A 22,734-nucleotide genomic window follows, 5' to 3' on the forward strand; every position below is an offset into this window, starting at 1 on the left:
GGTTCTCGGAAACGTGCTTGTATTTCCCGGTTCTGGGTAGGTTTTAGTTACAGGTTTAGTTACAGGAACGCTGTGCCGACGAGAACAGCTCGTCCGGGGTAGCTCTCCTCTCTACCTCGTGCTTTTATGCAACGGCGTTAGGCGGTCGGATATTCTGACCTATATCGAGATCACTCGATTGAACCGGAGTTCGCTCTGGTTCTTTCTTTTGGTCGGAGAATGGTTGGAAGGAATTAGCCGTGTCAAGAACCGAGATGGCTCGGTTGAGGAGGAGTTCTCTCCACCTTCTGTCTTGAGTACTGGCTGTTCGTTTGCTAGGAGCGATCTAGGTTCCGGTGTCTGTTCACTTTCGTGAGTGGAACGGGAATCTGTCATTAGGAGAGCGCCGAGGGCTTTTTATATTGCGGGCAATTAGCCTCGCGCCGACATAAAATGGTGTTGCCCCCACCGACCGGCGGTACAGCGGTATGGAACGGCGTCCGCTCGGAGGAGCGCGGCGGTGCCGGGAGCGAGGGGTCTTTGCCCGAAACGGTCGGAGACCCTCGGCCGTAGTCGGCGCGGCTTGCCGGCTTCGGCTCTCAGCAGTGTATCATACGGATTAAAAAAATGTGACGCAACGCGCCCCTGCCTTTGCCCGGCGGGTGTTCTGCCGGGCGGCAGCTATTCGGCCGGGAAAACGACTAAGGGGATGCAAGAGGTGCATCATTTTATATATATATATATATATATATATATATATTGTGACGTTTCTCACAAAGTGATAATTTTATATACAATTCCTCCTCGAAGTGTTAGAGAGGAGGATGCTAAGGGGGAGCGAAAACGTCGTCAAAAACACAGGGATAGAGATACTCGCGCTTGGAGGAACTAAGATGGAGGGTGTTCTCGCGCGAGCCGCGGCGAAGCGAAGGCCGTCTCGAGATCTCGAAGTTGGGCGCCAGATACGGTCTTTCGCGTATCAGTTCGCTAAAACGCCAGAATAACGCGAAAAACGTTAGCCTAATTCGCCACGGGCCGACTAACTCACCTAACGGTAGAGGGGCAGGGTCTGTTGAAAAGGATATTGAATTATTTTATGCGCGGCTTTCGGGAATTACGAAAATCGACAGGCACAACGGACTTTAACAATCATGGGACGCGAACACTCAAATAAATTACGCGAGCTTAATATAAAAGAAAATATAACAAATTTATTCAAGAAAGAAATATAAAAAAAAGTATAAAGCAAAAGAAATAACGAAATCAAGAAAGAAATAATAACATAAATTAGCAAATTTGAAATAACTAAATATAACCGATGCTAACGTAACTTCGACAATTTGAAATAACGGAACGTATAACAGATAATTCTTCGATAGCGGTGGTAACAATAACAATACGAAATCGAGACCATAAGAAAGTGCTGATATTTGTAGTTCTTCTGGCCTGTTTTTATGGCCGGACTTTGCGAGGCCGAACAGCGTTTCGAAAACATAACGGAAATTTCGACAATCTCATCGACGACTCCTTTTACAGATCGTTTCCCTTTTGTTCTTTCACTCGCTCATTTAATCGACAGCAATATGTTTGTAACGAGGCTTCATAATCGAGCGAGAATAATTAAGCAATTTGCGAAGACGGAAAATCTCGCTTCCGACGAGCGCATTTGATGCGATCGATAATCGACAGCCGTCGGACGCCGCTTACTTTCTTTTCGGCGTAACGCTTTTTTTACTTACGCGAAGCCCTCGAATTTCGACAATTCCCTAATTTATCGTAATCTATCACGCACCGCGACACACTCACACGCATGACAAATATCTCGCAATAAGCGCAAATCATACACATAATGAGCGCGACAAAGACAGCATGATATTCGCAACGTCACGATACGCAACGATCATACACTCACATACACGCTAATTAATAACGAAAATCGCCCGAAGATCGATTGCGGGGATGTCTTACGCGGCTTCGACAACTCTTTTCGACAGCACGGATAGCGAACGCATTCCCCGCGATTTACCGCGCACGTGGTCGATATACGAGAGCCGGTCGCTACGCGTTTTACGACACCCCGAATCCAGGAGAAAGACGAACGGTTCCTTATCGACTACGGCCGACGTTACGATCGTCCTGGATGCCTCGGTCGCTTGTCTCCGGTCGCCCGAAATGCACGAAATTCGAAAGCTCGAGGCAATGCCCGAACGACAACGAGACACGAAAATGGCGACGGCGACAGAGCGGTCGGTCCGCGGACGGAATCGCGTACGTGGCTTACAATTATGCGATGGGCAACCTCACCGATACTTTCTCCCGTGGCCAGGGGATGATCTCTCGTCTTGATCTTGGCTCCGACACACACAACGACAACGACGAAAGACTATCAAAAGCGACTATACTTTATGAGCGCCCGCACCAGAGTGATTCCCTGGATCTCGCGATATAGGGTCGATAGCGGCGTCAATCCTGCGCGCAGGGGTGCGCGGATTTGCGGCCAATCGCGCCGCGACACGCGAGGTATCAATGCGCCCCGCGGCAACGCCATATCGGGGGCCGTAACGGCCGCGATAATTCGAAAATCTTCATATCGGCGACCCTGTTACCGGCGGTCTTCTTGAGGTCGATCTTTCGTCCTCCGTCCTCGGAGGATAGCGCCAACCAGGCCCTGTGATCCCGGTCCGAGACAGCTGTTTCTTTGAGGCTTTTCCTCCTTTAATTGCAAGGGGCGAATTCCACCCGCGACTCTGCGCTGTCCTGATCCCCGGGCACTATCTCCGCTCTCGACTCGAAGGCTGTGAGCGCCGTGCCGGTGGTCGCAAAAAGATTCCTCTTCTTTTTCTTCCGGTTGTTTTCCGGCGGGTTGCCCGACGTACAAAATAATAAAAAATTACAATTAGAAAAATGCGAAATCACAATAATAGCTCGTCTCTCCGGAGATCACGATACGGCTCTCGCTATCTTTTCTGGCGCAGCCGCTCGGCTCGCGCCCCGTCAAGATATTCGGGGCGGATGGACGCGCGTCGGGACGGCAACGTCACAATATATATATATGTGTATACAGGATCTTCAAAATGTCCCGGAACGCTAAAATATCTCGAAAACGATCAACTATAATGAAAAATATGTAAGGAACATAGTTGTAGAACTAAATAAAATGTACCTAATGATAATAAGAATTTGACCTTGGATGAAGTACTCAAGGTCATAAGAAGGTCAAGTTGATTTTTTTAAATGGAACTCCCCATTTTTTATTGCATATTTTTATAGCTTATTTCAAGAGCTTTCCAAAATACTATAATTAGGTATTTTTTCATTGAGTACTTTTCGAGTTATGAGGCTTGAAATAATTTCTTAATTTTACATAAACCATAAAATATCTAGTAAAATATTCATTTTTCGATTATCTTACCTTAATACTTTTATGTACAAAATAATGAGAGGAATCAATTGGTGTAAAGAAAAAAACATAGTTGTTTTTAAGAAAAAAATGTGTAATTTGCAATTAATTCCATATTTTTTCTTAAAAACAACTGTATGTTTTCTTTACACCAATTGATTCCTCTCATTATTTTGTACATAAAAGTATTAAGGTAAGATAATCGAAAAATGGATATTTTACAAGATATTTTACGGTTTATGTAAAATTAAGAAATGATTTCAAGCCTCATAACTCGGAAAGTACTTAATGAAAACTAACTTAATTATAGTGTTTTGGAAAGCTCTCGAGATAAGCTATAAAGATATGCAATGAGAAATGGGGAGTTCTATTTAAAAAATCAACTTGACCTTCATATGACCTTGAGTACTTCATCCAAGGTCAAATTCTTATCATCATTAGGTACATCTTATTTAGTCCTACAATTTTGTTTCTTACATATTTTTCATTATAGTTGATCAGTGTGTGTAAGAGAATGTGTACGCGCGCGCGCACACACACACACACACACACACACACACACACACTGATTGTTACAATCATCGCGTATAGCAATCAGCTGAGCACCCCACGTAATCGCCTATATCGCGCCGTCCCTGCCTACCTCTTGTACTCGTTCCGTAAGTAGTTAATTATTTTCCTTAATAGTTTAAAAACTAAGCTCCGGGCAAAATTTTGCAAGAGGAAAAATCGTCTTAGAATTCATTCAAGAATTTGATATTTTAAAGAGAAACGTTTGTTCAGAATCACCCTGTATATATATATATATATACAGGGTGACCCATTTTAACTTAGGCAGCCAAATAACTCGAAAAATAAGCAAGATAGAGAAAAATGTTTTAGACAAAAGTTGTATGGTTTCGAGGGGGCCATAAGATGGTATCATTGGTTTGACCTTGAAGAGTCATTTGAAGGTCACGTGAAGGTCACTTCAATTTTTTTAAATGGAATACCCTATATATTTTTGTACATTCTTGTAGCTTATTTCGAGAGCTTTCCAAAACACTATAATTAAGTACCTTTTCGTTAAGTACTTTTTGAGTTATGATGCTTGAAATAATTTCTTAATTTTACATAAACCGTAAAATATCTTGTAAAATATTCATTTTTCGATTATCTTACCTTAATACTTTTATGTACAAAATAATGAGAGGAATCAATTGGTGTAAAGAAAACACATAGTTGTTTTTAAGAAAAAATATGGAATTGTTAATTGCAAATTACATATTTTTTCTTCGAAACAACTATGTGTTTTCTTTACACCAATTGATTCCTCTCATTATTTTGTACATAAAACTATTAAGGTAAGGTAATCGAAAAATGAATATTTTACAAGATATTTTACGGTTTATGTAAAATTAAGAAATTATTTCAAGCCTCATAACTCAAAAAGTACTTAACGAAAATGTACTTAATTATAGTGTTTTGGAAAGCTCTCGAGATGAGCTACAAGAATGTACAAAAATATATAGGATGTTCCATTTAAAAAAATTGAAGTGACCTTCACGTGACCTTCAAATGACTCTTCAAGGTCAAACCAATGATACCATCTTATGGCCCCCTCGAAACCATACAACTTTTGTCTAAAACATTTTTCTCTATCTTGCTTATTTTTCGAGTTATTTGGCTGCCTAAGTTAAAATGGGTCACCCTGTATATATATATATATATACAGGGCGATCCTGAAAAACGTTGTGTCTGTAAAATGACGTATTCCTGACACCATTCTAAGACAATTTTTCCTTTACCAAAATTTGATTTGAAGCGTAGTTTTTGAATTATTAAAGGAAGTAGTTAACGTATGACGGGTCGAATACAAGAGGCAGGCAAGGGTGGCGCGATTCACCGTCAGACGCGGGTGCTTACGCGGGGCGCCTGCTGCGATCAGCTGGTCGCTATACGCATACAGACACACATACGAACATATACATTCTCTCCCTGTCTGTCTGTCTGTCTGTCTCTCTCTCTCTCTCATTCGCTCACTCACCTGTAATTTTTTTTTTTTTTTTTTTACGAGAGAGGGGAAAATGCATTTTATGCATACCCATCGGTCGATCCAGTGAGTTATGTGGGACTCGAGTACCAAGTCGAATTACCAACTCGGTACTCCCTACCCACTAAAAACCCCTCTCTTCACGAATTTTTTTTGACATACTGTCCCTCTAACTTCCCGAGATCTGTTTTCACATAACGTCAAAAAATAGTTATCATTACCTTGTTCGATGACTTTTGATGTATTGCTGTAATTGCTTGAAGGAGAAATGAATTTTCCGATAGATCGTACGTTCTCAAATTTAACGTAGATATCACGTTGCAAAAGACAAGAAATCCACACTAAATTATTAACTGAAAGTTTTTCTTCTTTCATGAACTGTATTCTTTTATAAACTTTAACGTAATCACATTTATTTACTCACTCGATGAGACGAGAAATTTACTAATGACTCTATCACTAATCACTATTAATCACTGTCGAATAATAACTGTCCCAGACAGCACAAAAAGGCCAAAAGATGTCTTAAAGACGTCTAGAGGACTTTAAGACATCTTTAAGTCATCTTTTAGATGTTTTTTGGACATGTGTGCTGTCTGGGTGTTGGCGATTAAAAATCACTCGATGAAAGAAACACGCACGGACACGTTACTACACGACGCGACGACGCGACAATGCGACGATAATTATTCGGCGACTGCAAGCAGTTTTTTGTCATGGTAGGTTGCAGTAGGTTAATGTACTACTGGCGCTATCGAACGCGATCATGTGTTCGATTGAAGAATGCGGTAAACACAATAAACATTTAACATATTAATATTATTATTATCATGAATGTGTGTGATATCCATACATCGTATGATATCTATTGAAAAATTAATTAGATTAAATAAGTGTTTTTAAAATATTTATTACTTTTACTATTATCATGTAAAATATTAATATTAAATATATATTTAACTATTTTATCTATTTATTTATTTATCTATTTCACCTATTAATTTTTAACTATTTATTATCAATGATCGAAAATCGGTCATTGTGTTTATTGTGTTTACCGCATTCTTCAATCGAACACATGATCGCGTTCGATAGCGCCAGTAGTACATTAACCTACCGCAACCTACCATGACAAAAAACTGCTTGCAGTCGCCGAATAATTATCGTCGCAATGTCGCGTCGTCGCGTCGTGTAGTAACGTGTCCGCGCGTGTTTCTTTCATCGAGTGATTTTTAATCGCCAACAGTTATTATTTGACAGTGATTAATAGTGATTAGTGATAGAGTCATTAGTAAATTTCTCGTCTCATCGAGTGAGTAAATAAATGTGATTACGTTAAAGTTTATAAAAGAATACAGTTCATGAAAGAAGAAAAACTTTCAGTTAATAATTTAGTGTGGATTTCTTGTCTTTTGCAACGTGATATCTACGTTAAATTTGAGAACGTACGATCTATCGGAAAATTCATTTCTCCTTCAAGCAATTACAGCAATACATCAAAAGTCATCGAACAAGGTAATGATAACTATTTTTTGACGTTATGTGAAAACAGATCTCGGGAAGTCAGAGGGACAGTGTGTCAAAGGAAATTCGTGAAAAGAGAGGGGTTTTTAGTGGGTAGGGAGTACCGAGTTGGTAATTCGACTTGGTACTCGAGTCCCACATAACTCACTGAATCGACCGGTGGGTATGCATAAAATGCATTTTCCCCTCGCGTAAAAAAAAAAAAAAAAAATTACAGGTGAGTGAGCGAATGAGAGAGAGAGAGAGAGACAGACAGACAGACAGAGAGAGAATGTATGTGTTCGCATGTGTGTCTGTATGTGTATAGCGACCAGCTGATCGCAGCAGGCGCCCCGCGTAAGCACCCGCGTCTGACGGTGAATCGCGTCACCCTTGCCTGCCTCTTGTATTCGACCCGTCATACGTTAACTACTTCCTTTAATAATTCAAAAACTACGCTTCAAATCAAATTTTGGTAAAGGAAAAATTGTCTTAGAATGGTGTCAGGAATACGTCATTTTACAGACATAACGTTTTTCAGGATCGCCCTGTATATATATATATATTGTTGCACCCGCGGAACGATTTATATCGAACGCGCGCGACACAACGATCGGCACTCGCGTACACGCTCGCGCACTCGTAAATAAACACTCGTGTTTGAATAAGAACACAGGAACTTTAATAACACCAGAGGAACAAGGAAGGAGGTCGAAACGAAGAATTTGATTCCCGATAACACAGCCACACAAAAAAAAATTTTTTTTCGGGCCTGGGGATCAGACCATGTTAACTATATGTTTTTGGGGTCGCTGAATCCGAATCCGAAGTCCATATAACGCCATCACATCAGGTTTTCGACATAACCTCAAAAAACCCTATAATCCAATCCCAACCAGCCCGTTAATCCCAATATATTAAACCCATGAACTCCAGAATCCCATAACCTCTTACTTCAATAACCTATACCCCATAACCCCTTAACCTCATAATCCCTTAATCCTTTAACCCCATAACCCCTTAACCCGATAACCTTTTAATCCCATAAACCCAAATTTCAATAACCACATAACTCTCAGAGTGCAATCTATCATGGTCCAGCATTTCTAAAAAATCAAGCTATGAAACCCTATACCTCTAATCCAATAACCTGAATAACTCTATAACCCCGTAAGCCCGTAACCTTATATTGTGTGTTTATAAAACAATTGTGCAACCGTCGGCATTAGCATTACCCAATGTACACCGCGAGGAGGTTGCATGAACGGATTTTGTACATCATATAGCTCTTATAAGGGCTGTTTTAGAATTTGAATAGAATAAATAAATAAACAAACAAACAAACAAACAAACAAACAAACAAACAAACAAACAGACAAACAAACAAACAAACAAACAAATAAATAAGTAAATAAATAAATAATTTAGGGGTTATGGGGTTAAAGGGTTAAAGGATTATGGGGTTAAGGGGTTATGGGGTTAAGAGGTTATTGAAGTAAGAGGTTATGGGGTTCTGGAGTTCATGGGTTTAATATATTGGGATTAACGGGCTGGTTGGGATTAGATTATAGGGTTTTTTGAGGTTATGTCGAAAACCTGATGTGATGGCGTTGTATGGACTTCGGATTCGGATTCAGCGACCCCAAAAACATATAGTTAACATGATCTGATCCCCAGGCCCGAAAAAAAATTTTTTTTTGTGTGGCTGTGTAATCAGGCAGGATTTAGAAAAGGAATGGGGACGATGGACCAAATATTCGCACTGAACTACTTGGTAAACAGACAACTGGGAAAGAAGAAAGGAAAGATGACTGTATTATTCATAGATTTGAAAGCGGCATTCGACTCAATGGATAAAGAAGTAAGTATTAATTAGGGTGATGATAGAGAGAGGAGTGAGGCAGGGATTGGTAGATAGGGTAAAGGAGGTATTGAGAGAAACGAAGAGTAAGGTAAGAGTGGGAAGAGAGAGTGGGGGAACATTCTGGATGGCGAAGGACGTGAGACAAGGGTGCCCACTAAGCCCGATACTTTTTAACCTATTAATCGCGGACTTGGAAGATTATATGAAGAAGGGAGGATGGGGAGGAGTAAAACTGAGAAGAGAAAATTTACACGTTAATGTATGCGGATGATATAGCACTGATGGCGGAGGAAGAACGAGACATGAGATCGATGATAAGCAGGCTAAAGGGATACCTGGACAAGAAGGGTTTAACCTTGAGTGTAGAGAAAACAAAAATAATGAAATTCAGAAAGGGTGGAGGAAGGAAGAAAAAGTATGAGTGGAGATGGAAAGGAAAAAAGTTAGAGGAAGTTAAAGAATTCAAATATCTTGGATACACACTGAAGGAAAATGGAGGACAGGAGGCGCACATCAGAGAGAGAAGAAGGAAGGCGGCGAGGGTAATGAGGGAAGTTTGGGGGATAGGGAAAAGAATGTGGAAAAAGGATTGGAAAAGAAGGATCTGGTTTTACGACACCTTGATATGGACAGTGATGGGATACGGGGCAGAAGTATGGGGATGGAAGGAAAGGAAGGAGGTTGAAGGTATACAAGAGAGATACCTCAGATGGGTATTGGGGCTAAATTGGAGGACACCTGGATATATGGTGAGAGATGAGGTGGAAAGGGAGAAGATGAGAGGCAGAGCGAGTAAGAGAGCATGGAAATTCGAAAAGAAGCTAGAAGAAGTCAACGGAGGGGGAATAGCGAGGAAATGAGCAAGAAAGAAAGAGTTATCTAGAAGAGTTAGGGGTGAGAGTTGAAGAGGAGGAAGAATTGGAAGCCGAAAGTTTGGAGAACAGACAGAAATTGAAACAAAAGCAAGAAAGGGATGAAAAGATCGCAGACTCGGGATACAACCGGTGGTACAAGTTTATAAGGAAGGACGGGATCCCGGATTACTTAAAGAAGAGCTGGGAGGAAACACGGTGAAGTAGGATTGCAAGGTTCAGACTCGGTAATGAAATTAGAGAGGGACTATACTGGGAAAAGGAGGAGAATAGAAGGTGTAGGATGTGTGGGAGGAAAGAGGAAACATGGGAACACATATGGGAAGAGTGTACGAGATGGGAGAAGTGGGAAGGAGAGGGGTGGCAGGAAGTGGTGGGGAGGTTATTGGGAGAGGAGGCAGAGGGGGAGGAATGGATGAAAGCGATAGAGGAAATGAGAAGAGGGAGGGAGGAGAATGGAGGTGGTGGTTGAGAGAACGGTATGAGTGAAATGTATGAGAGAATGGAATGATTGAAAAGATGCAAAGGAACCGGAATTTAACCTTAGAGATAAGATAGATATAAGAACGAATAAGCGTATAAGCGTATAAGAGTATAAGCGTAAGCGAGCGAGCGGGAGAGCGAGAGAGCGAGAGATCGAGGCCAGGGCGGGATAGGAAGCACGATTAATGTACAGGGTTGGGTACGCCCCTTCAAAACGCCAATTGTAAAGGTTTGGGTACGTTCCTTAAAAACGCCCTTTAAGGCCCCTTCGGGGCATAATAAAGTACTTATTCTATCTAATAACACCAGAGAACACAGAATGTAACAGATATAACGATAATAATCACACGGGAAATCGAGACGCGTCCGCTCAGCTTGACAGCTGGCTCCAGACTCAAATGACGGCTGCTCCATCAACAATCCTTTGACAACGAGATCTTCTTCCTCTTTCAAGACAGACTCGACCGCGACTCAAACCAGGGACATAACACTTGACATCCTCTTCGAAAGATTGTCGTCCCGACAATCACAAAATGGCAAGTTTCTTCAGGAATCTGGTCGAATTATAGTTCCCGATGTGTCTCCATGTTCTCCCTGAACTGCTGTTCCAGGTTACCGAACTGCACACCTTTTTGGGATCAAACGACTCTATTGACTCCATAAATCTCTTCCAAAGACTAAAATCTTCAGGCAAGAGGGGGGATATCTTCCCGTGAACCCTCCGTTCTCCCAAAAGAACTCCTCAGGCCCCTGCCTCGGCATTCGCCCGAAGACCCACGGGAAAACCACGGGTCAAAAACCGTGGGTGAGGCAGTCCTTATCCCTTCTGGTTATCTTTCTCTCTCCTTCCTTAATCTTTCTTTTTCCCTCGTTGTCAAATTCAAATGAAATTTTTCTGAAAAGAATTATGCAGCAGAAATGTAAACTTTTTTAAAATAATCTTAAATGAATAGCGGGCTCCGAAAAACTCCCTCAAAACAATCTTTGCCGCGCATGAAAAGTGGCTAACCTATCAGAATGAACCACTTTACATTTATGTTTATTCCATTTTCTAATTCCATAGACAACGTCACTAAGTTTCTTAACTATTTTATAGGGTCCCTCCCAGTTACTTTGTAATTTGGGAGATTTTCCTTTTTCTCTACGAGGATTATAAAACCAAACATTCTGACCAACATCAAAATTAATTTTTCTAGCTCTCTGATCGTACCGAATTTTAGAACGAAGAGATTGAAGATTTAAATGCCGCCTAGCATCATTATGAACATCATTTAACTTTTTCCTTAATCTTTGAACATGATTCTCGGAAGAATCCTCCTCCCCTCTCTCTGGAGGGCTTTCTCGCAATAAATCTAATGGTAATCTTAAATCTCGAGCAAAATATAGTTCCGCAGGAGAGGCCCCCGTAGCCTCATGTTTTGAAGAACGATATGCTAATAAATACATGGGAACCCAATTATCCCAATCTTTTTGATCCTTCGAAATAAATTTAGCTAAATAATTCAGAATCGTTTGATGATGACGCTCAACTTGACCATCTGATTGCGGATGTAGGGCAGTCGTTCTAGTTTTCTTAATTCCTAGAAGACGTGTTATTCCTTGAAAAATACTCGATTCAAAATTCTTTCCCTGATCTGTGTGGATCTCTAATGGAACTCCATGACGAGAAACGACCTGTCTCACAAATACATCCGCTATCGTATTTGCTTTAATATTCTTTAATGGGAAAGCCTCAACCCATTTAGTGAAACAGTCGATGACTACTAATAAATATCGATTTCCGGCTGAGGTAATTGGAAGAGGACCAAGTATATCCATCTGTACCCTCTCGAAAGGAGAACTTGAATCATAAATTTGCAAAGGAGATTTTCCCTTTTCTGATGGGCCTTTCTTTGCCACACAGATTCTGCAGGAACGACACCATTCTTCCACGTCGCTTTTACAAGTAGCCCAGTAAAAACGTTTCCGAATCTTTTCTAACGTTTTGTTCACCCCAAAATGGCCACCAGATACAGAATCATGGGCTTCCTCCATTATTTGATTGATGGAATCCCTAGGAACGATTATCTGAAAAACTTCGGATTTAAAATTTGAAGATTCCCATTTCTTAAATAAGACTCCTTCCTTTAAAACTAATGCATCCCAATAAGACCAATAAATCTTTGCAGAAACATCTTGTTTAACTACTTGCCAACAGGGACGTTCTCCTAACTCCTTTCCTCGCAAAAACATTGAAATAGTGGAATCTTCTATTTGCCTTTTTCGCTATACTTCAAGATTATCTTCCCTCAAAATTATCCAGGCAACAGAACTCTCCTTTAGTTCCATTTTTGCACAATAAGCACAGCCTAATTCAGAACAAGGGCGCCTTGACAATCCATCAGCATTCTGATGTAGATGTCCCTTTCGATGGATAATCTCAAATTCATATGCTGCTAATCTCTCTAACCATCGGGCCAATTGTCCCTCCAAATCCTTGAAGGACATTAACCATTTAAGAGAAATATGATCCGTCCGAATTTTGAATTTTCTTCCATACAAATAATGGTGGAAAGATTTTAATGAAGGCATAATAGCTAATAACTCCCGACGTGTGATACAATAATTCCTTTCTGCTTTATTTAAGACTCGACTGAAGTAGGCGATAACTTTTTCCGTGCCATTCTGAACCTGTGACAAAACTGCTCCAACTCCGTGATTCGAAGCATCTGTATCCAAAACAAATTGTCCCTGTTCCTTGGGGAAGGATAAAATTGGTGAAGAAATCAATTTCTGTTTTAATTCCTGAAATGCTTTTTGACAAGAAGAAGACCATTCGAATTTTACCTGATGCTCCGTAAGCGAAAACAGAGGTTTAGCTATTAAGGAGAAACCTTTAATAAACTTCCTGTAATAGGAACAAAATCCAAGGAAACTTCGAAGCTGCTTTCTATTCTGGGGAACAGGCCAATTCTTCACAGCGGAGATCTTCTCAGGATCCGTAGAGATGCCCCGTTCGGAGACAATATGTCCCAAATATTTTACTTCCTTTCCAAACAGAGAACATTTTTGGGGATTAATTTTCAAGTTTGCTGTACGCAAACGAAGAAAAACCTTCCTAAGATTGGCCATCATTTCTTCAAATGTCTTGCTGAAAACAATGACATCGTCAAGATATACCAAACAAACTTTTGATAGAATATCTTGTAAAACCTTCTCCATTAACCGTTCAAAAGTCGCCGGAGCATTGCAAAGGCCAAATGGCATGACTTTAAATTGCCACAATCCATTACCTACGGAAAATGCCGTCTTTTCCTTGTCTTCGGAGCTTACCTTCACCTGCCAATACCCACTCTTTAAGTCCAGAGTGGAAAACCAGGAATTCCCTGATAACTGATCTAGAATATCTTCAATTCGAGGCAACGGATATGAATCCTTTACCGTGACTGCATTCAGTTTCCTATAATCCACACAGAATCTAAGCGAACCATCCTTCTTCTTCACCAAAACTACAGGGGAAACCCAAGGGCTTCGAGACTCCTCGATCACACCTCGTTGCTTCATCTCCTGAATAATGTGCTCAACCTCTTCCCTAAGGTGTAACGGGATTCTTCGAGGAGCTTGTTTAATTGGTTTGGAATCTTTCACGTTGATGGAATGCTTCAAAACTTCACAATTTCCTGCAACTAAATTTTCTGAGAAAATATCCTGAAATTCTATTAGAAAATCAGCAAAAATATATCTCTGAGAAGAAAACAGATTTTTAGAATTTTCTTCGAAAAACATTTGTAAGAAATAAGGTACCTTTTCTTCTAAAATTCGGGAACAAGAAAATTCATTTCCACTTTCCTTTTCAGGTTTTCCAAATTTTGACTCGAAGATCTTGTCTAATTTCACCCTCTCAAGAAAATCAGTCCCTAATATACAATCATCGGAAATATCTGCAACTAACATTGGAATTTCCAAAAGATACTTCCCTAACCCGATCTCGACATTGACTCTATATTTGACTGAAATGGTCTCTCCAGTCGAATATCTAAGAAAACAATTTTCTATTTCGAAACGAGACTTTGATCTTCCAATCAATCTCTCATTCACAACCGAAACATCGGAGCCCGTATCAATTTTAAACAAACAAGTTTTCCCGTCAATAATACCCTTGTAACAAAAGAAACTCTTCTTAATTTTACTTATTCTAAAACATTGATTAACAATTCCTGGGGCTTCGGCCATAATAGTCGAACCTGCCCGACGAAGCTCGACTAGCCCTTGTTTTCCGCCAAAGACGGACATTCCGAACGGAAGTGCCCCTCCGCGCCGCACTGCCAACATTCTTTCTTTTGTTGACTAAATTTATTCTTTTGAAATTTATTACTTTTACCATTAGCAAATTTCTTTCCATTTCCTTCATCTTCTTTTTTAATATTTTCCTCATTCTTTTGTTTGTTAAATTTGTTAAATTTGTTTTTGTTAAATTTATTATATTTATTATTATTGTCATTTTGAGCAAATTTACTTTTCGAAAAACTATTCTCCTGGATAACTTTAACAGCCATCGCTCTTTCTACAGCGACTTTTAAAGAAGTGATATTTTCTAATTGCAAAGTTCTTTTAAGAAATCCGTCTGACAGCGCGGTTATAAACTGCGCACAAGCAATTTTATCTCTCACTTCATGAGAGCATTCGGGATAAGCTAGGCGCGAAAGTCTTTCCAAATCCGCACCCAATGAAGCTAAATCTGAAGATGAATCTTCTGAATTTCTTTGTTTTCTATTCGTGAACTGTGTATAATAAGTCTGGACTAAATGCCCGTCCCCGAAACGCAACTCTAATTTCGATTTCAAATCTTCAAATTTCAGATTCTCAATTTCGAATATTCCATCCAAAATTGAACGCGCCTTCCCCCTCAAGCAAGCTGCCAAAGCTACCGTTTTATGGGAATCGCTCCAATTATTAGCCCGCGCTATCAAATCGAATTGAGTAATAAATTCGCGCAAGGGGACACTTCCGTCATAATTATCGGGTTTCAATTTAAAGCCTAACTCGGAATTTAAATTTTCGGTTCGCGCTCTGTTAATGGGAGGACTTAGCTGTAGCGACGGCTGAGACCGACTCCCGCGCAGAAGCTGCAGCTCCTCTTCTTGCCGGCGAAGCGTTACGGCGATTTCTTCTTCCCGTCGCGCCTGCTCCTCGCGCATACGGCGCATCTCGAGCAGAACGGTCGACTCCGTCGCTGCCGTCTCCGACGCCGCCGACTCCGACGCTCTCGATTCCGTCGCTCTCGGTTCTGACGGCGGCTCGGATTGCTCGCGCCTTCTCCTCTTTGCAGCTATAGAGGCCATTGCACAATATCACTGCCGTCCGTTCTATCCCGGACGAGCCCCCAAAATGTTGCGCCCGCGGAACGATTTATATCGAACGCACGCGACACAACGATCGGCACTCGCGTACACGCTCGCGCACTCGTAAATAAACACTCGTGTTTGAACAAGAACACAGGAACTTTAATAACACCAGAGAACACAGAATGTAACAGATATACGTAACGATATATGTAACGATAATAATCACACGGGAAATCGAGACGCGTCCGCTCAGCTTGACAGCTGGCTCCAGACTCAAATGACGGCTGCTCCATCAACAATCCCTTGACAACGAGATCTTCTTCCTCTTTCAAGACAGACTTGACCGCGACTCAAACCAGGGACGTAACAATATATACATACATATACACTCATACAGCAACTTGCATCAATATTGCTCATTGCAGTGCAATATTGCGGAAATATTGCAAAGACATTATTTTATAATATTACTTTGGCAATGTTGCAGCAACATTTTAACATAGCGAAAATGTATAACATGTGTTTCTTCACTTGCCGCTACGCACCGACACCAAATTTAATTAAAATATAAATATTATATATATATATATATATATATATATATATATATATATATACAGGGTGTCCCATTTTAGAAATTCCACTAGATTATCTCTTTAGGAAAGCATTTAAGAAAAAATGTTTCAAACAAAAGTTGTTTGGTTCGAAGGGGGGCATAAGATGGTGCCATTGGTTTTGACCTTGAAGAGTCATTTGAAGGTCACATGAAGGTCACCTTGAATTTCTTAAATGGAACACCCTATATATTTTTGCATATTCTTGTAGCTTATCTCGAGAGCTTTCCAAAACACTATAATTAAGTATTTTTTTATTAAGTACTTTTCGAGTTATGAGGCTTGAAATAATTTCTTAATTTTACATAAACCATAAAATATCTAGTAAAATATTCATTTTTCGATTATCTGACCTTAATACTTTTATGCACAGAACAATGTGAGGAATCAATTGGTGTAAAGAAAACACAATAGTTTTTAAAAAAAATATGTAATTTGCTATTAACATATTTTTTCTCAAAAACAATTATGTTTCTTATTTACACTAATTGATTCCTCACATTGTTCTGTGCACAAAGTATTAAGGTAAGATAATCGAAAAATGAATATTTTACTAGATGTTTTATGGTTTATGTAAAATTACGAAATTATTTCAAGCCTCATAACTCGAAAAGTACTTAATGAAAAAATACTTAATTCTAGTGTTTTGGAAAGCTCGCGAGGTAAGCTATAAGAATGTGCAATGAAAAATGAGGGTTTCCATTTAGGAATTTGAAGGTGATCTTCATGCGACCTTCAAAAAACAATCCAAGGTCAAATAATTGTCACCATCTTATGTTCCCCTTTCTTTCATACAACTTCTTTCTTTACCATATTTTTATATATGTAAAAATGACGGAGTTATTTGAGGTGTATATAAGAGTTAAATGAAACACCCTGTATATATAATACAGATAATTATATATATTATTTTTGTAAAAACAAATTACAGAGGTATTTTTTGTTTAGTTAATGAATGAAAATCGATATTCTTTAGGTAATTTCGACGCATCAATCCAAAATACCGTCCATCGATGGAGCTTACATTTATGGAACGTTTTTAAGCGGAGCTCGATGGGACTTCCAGCGAATGTTGCTAGCCGAAAGTTATCCAAAAATATTGTGGGACCCTATGCCAATTGTATGGATAAAACCTTGCGAAGTGGCGTTTATTTGTATTGGAGACCGATACGAGTGCCCTCTTTATATAACGTCGGCGCGTTTTGGTGTACTCAAGACTACAGGACATTCTTCGAATTATATATTATCAATTTTTATAGACACAGATTATCCCGTGAATCACTGGATCAAAAGAGGATTAGCTTTACTTTGTCAGTTGGATGATTGAATGTTTATATTTGTGTTATTAGTAATAAAGATATTAAGTGTATGTAATTTTACAAGTAGATTTATAATCAATCTATTATTACATAGAAAATATTATCCTTTTATCACTGTTTTATTTTTAAATTTCCAAAAAATAAAAATATTATGATTCGCAAATATATTAGCTAATTATGAAAACGAAAAAGTAATAGTTACAGATACAAGACAATATAAAAGGTTATTATATTACTCTATTTTAAACTTACAAATAATTTGAAAATAATGAATTGGTAATATTTTAAATTAATAGTAATATTAATAAATTAAAGTAATATTAATAAATTATAATTCATGAATTAATAAATTAGCAAAATTTCAGAAAACGGAGCTCAATTCCAATGATATTGATAATATAGCCAGTATTTATAGTCTGTTCATTAAGATCGTCTTAAATAAAGTTTAAATATTATACTAGCTATTTCATTGACTGAATCTTAAAACGATCTAAGATCACACTTAAGATGATTTTAAATATAAGAAAAAAACTATGAATATTAGCTAATGATCATAACAATTTCCAAAAATTTTAATGAATATTCTTAAGGGATTGTTCTGATTGTGCATGTTATTGATAGACACGATAATATTTTCCAATCTAACTCAGTCTCGATCGCACATAGTTTCAATTGAGTACAGTCTAGATTGGATATAATCTTGATCGGACACATTTCCGATTGGACACAATACAATTGAATATAGTCTCGATCGGACACAATCTCGATTGGAGATTGCAGATTTAGTTTCAACTAGCGTAGTCCTAATCGAATTCTGATTCAATAAAATACAGATTCAATTGGATAATTTCATATGGTTTGTAATTTTCTATGCAAAATGAAGTTCATTCATATAGACTAATATTTTCAATATTGACGAGATCAATAATAATTGTACAATTACACATAAGTTTGTAACTTATCGTTCAAAGCAAAGTTTACTTCATCTTGTCGATAACTGTATCAAATAGCAGCTATATCTGATTGGCATTGTGTATAATCGGAACTGTGTCTGATTGGAATTGTGTTGATCGAGTGTGTATCCAATTGCAAACATATATGATCGCAAATGTGTTCAACTGTAGATTGACACAGTCTCTATCGAATACAGTTATCCAATCGAAATTATGACCGATCGAGACTGTATTCAACTGCATGTGTCCAATCGGAAATATGTTCTATCGGAACTGTGTCCGATCAAGATTGTATCCGATAGATTTGTTCAATCAAGAAATATTGTCGTGTCCGATCAGTAATATGCGCAATCAGGAACGATTCTGTTGAAACATCCATTTGGTGATGAAAAATTTGGATATTATTTATTATATATATAGTCATATATTATTAGACTCGGATCAAATTGGGTACCGTAAATTGGCCACACAATTAAATACAACAGAACTGGAGACGCACATCGCACGACATTCTACAATTGGACATTTTACGATTAAACACCATATGGATATTGTAAAATTGAAGATCAATTTATAAATCTATTTACTTCGATTTGTGTGGAAAGTTATTAATCTATAAGATGGAATCTATAATGGAATTATAGTGTTACGTCCAGGCCGTTAAAGAGATGGGCCATCTGGAAGGACGCAAACTACTTACCCCGTAACACACTTGTTAGGGCGTGTGTATATATCGGGTCGAACGGATTTTAAGGGCTTAACACAGGTCAGGGACCGAAATGATCTCTTTAACTCTGTGAAGTGTTAAGCCTATCCGCTCGGCGGTCCCTTTTTGGTAAGGGAATTTAATCCCTTTTACTCGGGACGAGACCTTGTGCGATCGTAGGATTCAGGGAAGAGAGTGGGTTAGAAAGAAAATAATAATTTAATCATAAAATGATATTTATTCATAAATACTAAATGAGTGGTTAATACATCGATACAAATTTACGAGAAAATCTAATATTTGTTACATCCCTAAAGCGTGCATGTGTTTGAGATGTGTTTGTGTGTGTATGTATATATTAAATTTCGCGGATGTTACAATAGTGCGGGGGTCATCAGTCAGGATGAATGGGGAACCTAGCTTTAAATTTTTAGTTCTGACTGGGTTTACAATGATGTTGCGGTTCTAAAAAGAAATATTTGAATCTTCATTTATATAAATTGTACCTGTACATGAAGGAAGAGAAAATATAGGATCAGAGATTTTTGAATTAAAGAATGGAAGAATGAAATGAGGATAACAAGAGGTTAACACATAGGAGTTAGCAGGATTTCGAGATTAATTCGTCAATTCTTCAGGGTCTATGTAATATTCAAAGTAATGGGACTCCTCCTCAAGGTTGGGGAGGTCTCTAAAAAATTCTTCAAGGGCTTCATTGATTTCGGATGATGTGGAAGAAGCAGAGGGAGAATCGGAGTCGAGGGTAATTATCGGTATAGGAGAGGAAGAGGGAGAATCAGAATCAAGAATAATTATTGGAATAGGAGAAAGTGGGAGTTGGGGAGTAACTGGATGGGGAGGAGAGATAGATTTTTGAATTGGAGACTGTGGGGGAGTAGATGAACAGGAGTAGGTGAACTGGGGGTTCGGAGAGGAAACAGGTGAATAACTGGGAGTAAGAATAGGAGAAATAGTTATATAGCGTGTGGCTTAGGAGGGGTTCTCTAGATTATCATTATTAATATTTTTTACGGAGTTTAGGTTATGCTTAGTTAACTGGATATTGTTTATTCTGCTATTGTCTAGAGTGTTATCATTAAAACTATTAGTTTCTAAATTGCTAAGGTCTAATTTGTCGTCGAGAAGATCGAGGGTGGCAGTTCGTTGTGTTACTAGTTTTCGAAGAGCTCGCCTCCGACGATTCCGATACCGTAGTGCGGTACGCTGACTATTGTATCGCGGCACTGATAAATGATAAACGCGATTTATTGTTTCTATTATCGCTATTATTATTGTTAAGTGTGGTCTTTTTGTTAATTTTTAGCTTTATTAATTATTATTTTTTACAAAATTTTATTTCATTTTATTTTTACAATCTTAGGCTGCCAAGTTATTCTTGGCGAAGTCTTTGTTAAATTGATTTTTCCAAGCTCTTCTCCTCGACTATTAAAAGTTTCTGTCTGAGTTCCCCTCGTCTGTTTTCTGGAGGACCGAGGAGTCCTTGGGGGAGATGAACGAGGAGTCGCTGGAGCTGGTGAGTAGGTTCTTTCTTCGAGGTATATCGGGATCAGTCTCCAAGGCAGGAACTGGACAACCTTCCGAGGATCGGTTGGCATTGGTTTTGCCGAAGGTCTGGAAGGTCTCGAAGATCTCGAGGATCTGGAAAGTCTCGAGGATCAGGAAGATCTCGAAGATCAGGAAGATCTCGAAGATCTCATGGATCTGGATGGTCTCGAGGGTCAGGAAGGTCTCGAGGGTCAGGAAGGTCTCGAGGGTCAGGAAGGTCTCGAAGATCTCAAAAGATTATTCGCTGTATAGCTAGAAGCTATTCCTGCGAGGTTACAAGGAGGTGTCGAGTCGCCTTTTTGGCGCTTCTTAAATATACTTTCTGATGTTTTTCATATGCGAGAGATTGATCTTTATCTGTCGCGTCCTTTAGCGGCATTAATTATAATTTAAATGAATGCCAACTTCATCGCGTCCGTCAATGCCTCCCGAGACCGCGCTCGGTGCGGCGTGCATCAAATAGTGGCGAGCGTTAGAGACGCCACAGGACCCCTTCCGCTGTATGTTGGTTAAGGGATCTGAAAACGGACTGGTGGTCAAAGCTGCCAGCTCTCCGCCGCAAGCAACATGCAACACGGCGTGGAGGGGGTAATGAGGATGTGAGCGTAAGCGTACGTGTGAGCTCGGCGCTTCGGCTAGCTTCGGATAGTAGAAGAGGACAGAATACAGTCTTCTGTCTTCTTCCTACCAACGAAAGCGATGGCCGACGCGCGACGCTACACGCTGCTCGCTCCTCGATATCTCGATATGCACTCAATGTTTCTCTTACAGCTTTTTTATCGTATAATATGTTTATAATATGTATGTGTCTATATATATATATATATATATATATATATATATATATAATAAATATATTATACAAACATGTATACAAATATAAATATATACTAATTATATGACAAAAATATATTATAAAACTATTTAATATAATAATTGAACTTGTTTTCTCCATACATATACATTTAAAATAATAAAATAAAAAAATTTAAGGAGTGTGGCGATTTTCCACACCACCCACGGGGTATCACCAATGGCGCGTTAGGTTTTTTTATGTGGACCTTCGCCTAGAGCCCTATTATACCACATTGTATTGATATGTATAAGAGGAAAAAATATCTAGGAATAAAGGATAAAAGGAAGAAAATATTGGATAAATAAATATATTCTATGAATTATTTATTATTTTTTTATTATCTGTATAATATTAATAATAATAATAATAATTCTTTATTACGCTTGTGCCTCCTCGGCCCCAGCTGCCTCCTCGGCCTCGGTTGCCTCCTCGGGCCCGGCCGCCTCTTCGGCCCCGGCCGCCTCCTCGGCCTCGGTCGCCTCCTCGACCGCCCGCGACGCCCCAGCCGTCCCTGCTGCGCTGCGCGTACCAGCGGGCACGGGCCCGCCCGCCTCCTCTTTTTTTTTGCTTATTTTCTGAAAACTAAAACAAATAAATTATTATATATATATATATATATGTATATATATAATTTTATAAAATATAATTTAATATAAAAAATAATGTACCATTTTGCTCCTGCTGTTGCTCTTCCTGCTGTTCCTGCGGCGGCGGCTGCGGCTGCGGCTGCGGCTGCGGCTGCTGCGGCTGCTGATGCTGCTGATGCTGCATAAATATTTGCAGCTGCTGCTGAAACAATTGTTGCTGCTGCAACAATTATTGCAGCAGCTGCTGCATATTAGGTGCATCCTGCAGCACCAGCGCATTCATCTCTTCATTAATTTCTTCTATAAAATTAAGAAAGAAAATTAGAACAGAAACATTAAAATTTCTTAATAATTTTGTATAAATAATGATTTACTTACGAGACATTATGTTCAATCTGTCGCCGTGCTGAGCCGTGGTGAACATACACTGAGGCACACTCGGCATTTGTTTCATGCCGTTTCATTTGTTTTATACCGTTCATTTGTTTCGCGGTATTTTTTTTCATCAGATAATCTTGTCGCCTTGTACTGTCAAGTAAACGTATTTTTTTATACGTGCTCTGAAATCTTGGTGTTCAAGAAACTATCACAATCCCGATTTGTGTGTGAGTTCTGATTATTTCAAATTTCTATATTTCTATCTATTCTAGGTATTCTAAATATCTATCATTTTTCA

At 39.1% G+C, this 22,734-nt stretch overlaps 1 protein-coding gene across 5 annotated transcripts in view; it reads left to right on the top strand.

The window, feature by feature from the left end:
- Window positions 1-17,494, top strand: part of Dhc62b (Dynein heavy chain at 62B) — an 835,389-nt gene extending 817,895 nt beyond the window's left edge. For all 5 annotated transcript variants that reach the window (XM_083104284.1, XM_083104287.1, XM_083104288.1 and 2 more), the window contains one exon: window positions 17,048-17,494. In XM_083104284.1, the coding sequence (XP_082960410.1) occupies window positions 17,048-17,398 (351 nt within the window). In that variant the 3' untranslated portion in view covers window positions 17,399-17,494. The remainder of the gene's footprint in view (window positions 1-17,047) is intronic.
- The last annotated feature ends 5,240 nt before the right edge of the window (window positions 17,495-22,734 follow it).

Source organism: Camponotus vicinus, unplaced genomic scaffold, assembly GCF_025532165.1.
Source record: "Camponotus vicinus isolate PSW18456_S1 unplaced genomic scaffold, iyCamVici1.0 SCAF_7, whole genome shotgun sequence".
Classification (NCBI taxonomy): Eukaryota; Metazoa; Arthropoda; class Insecta; order Hymenoptera; family Formicidae; genus Camponotus; species Camponotus vicinus.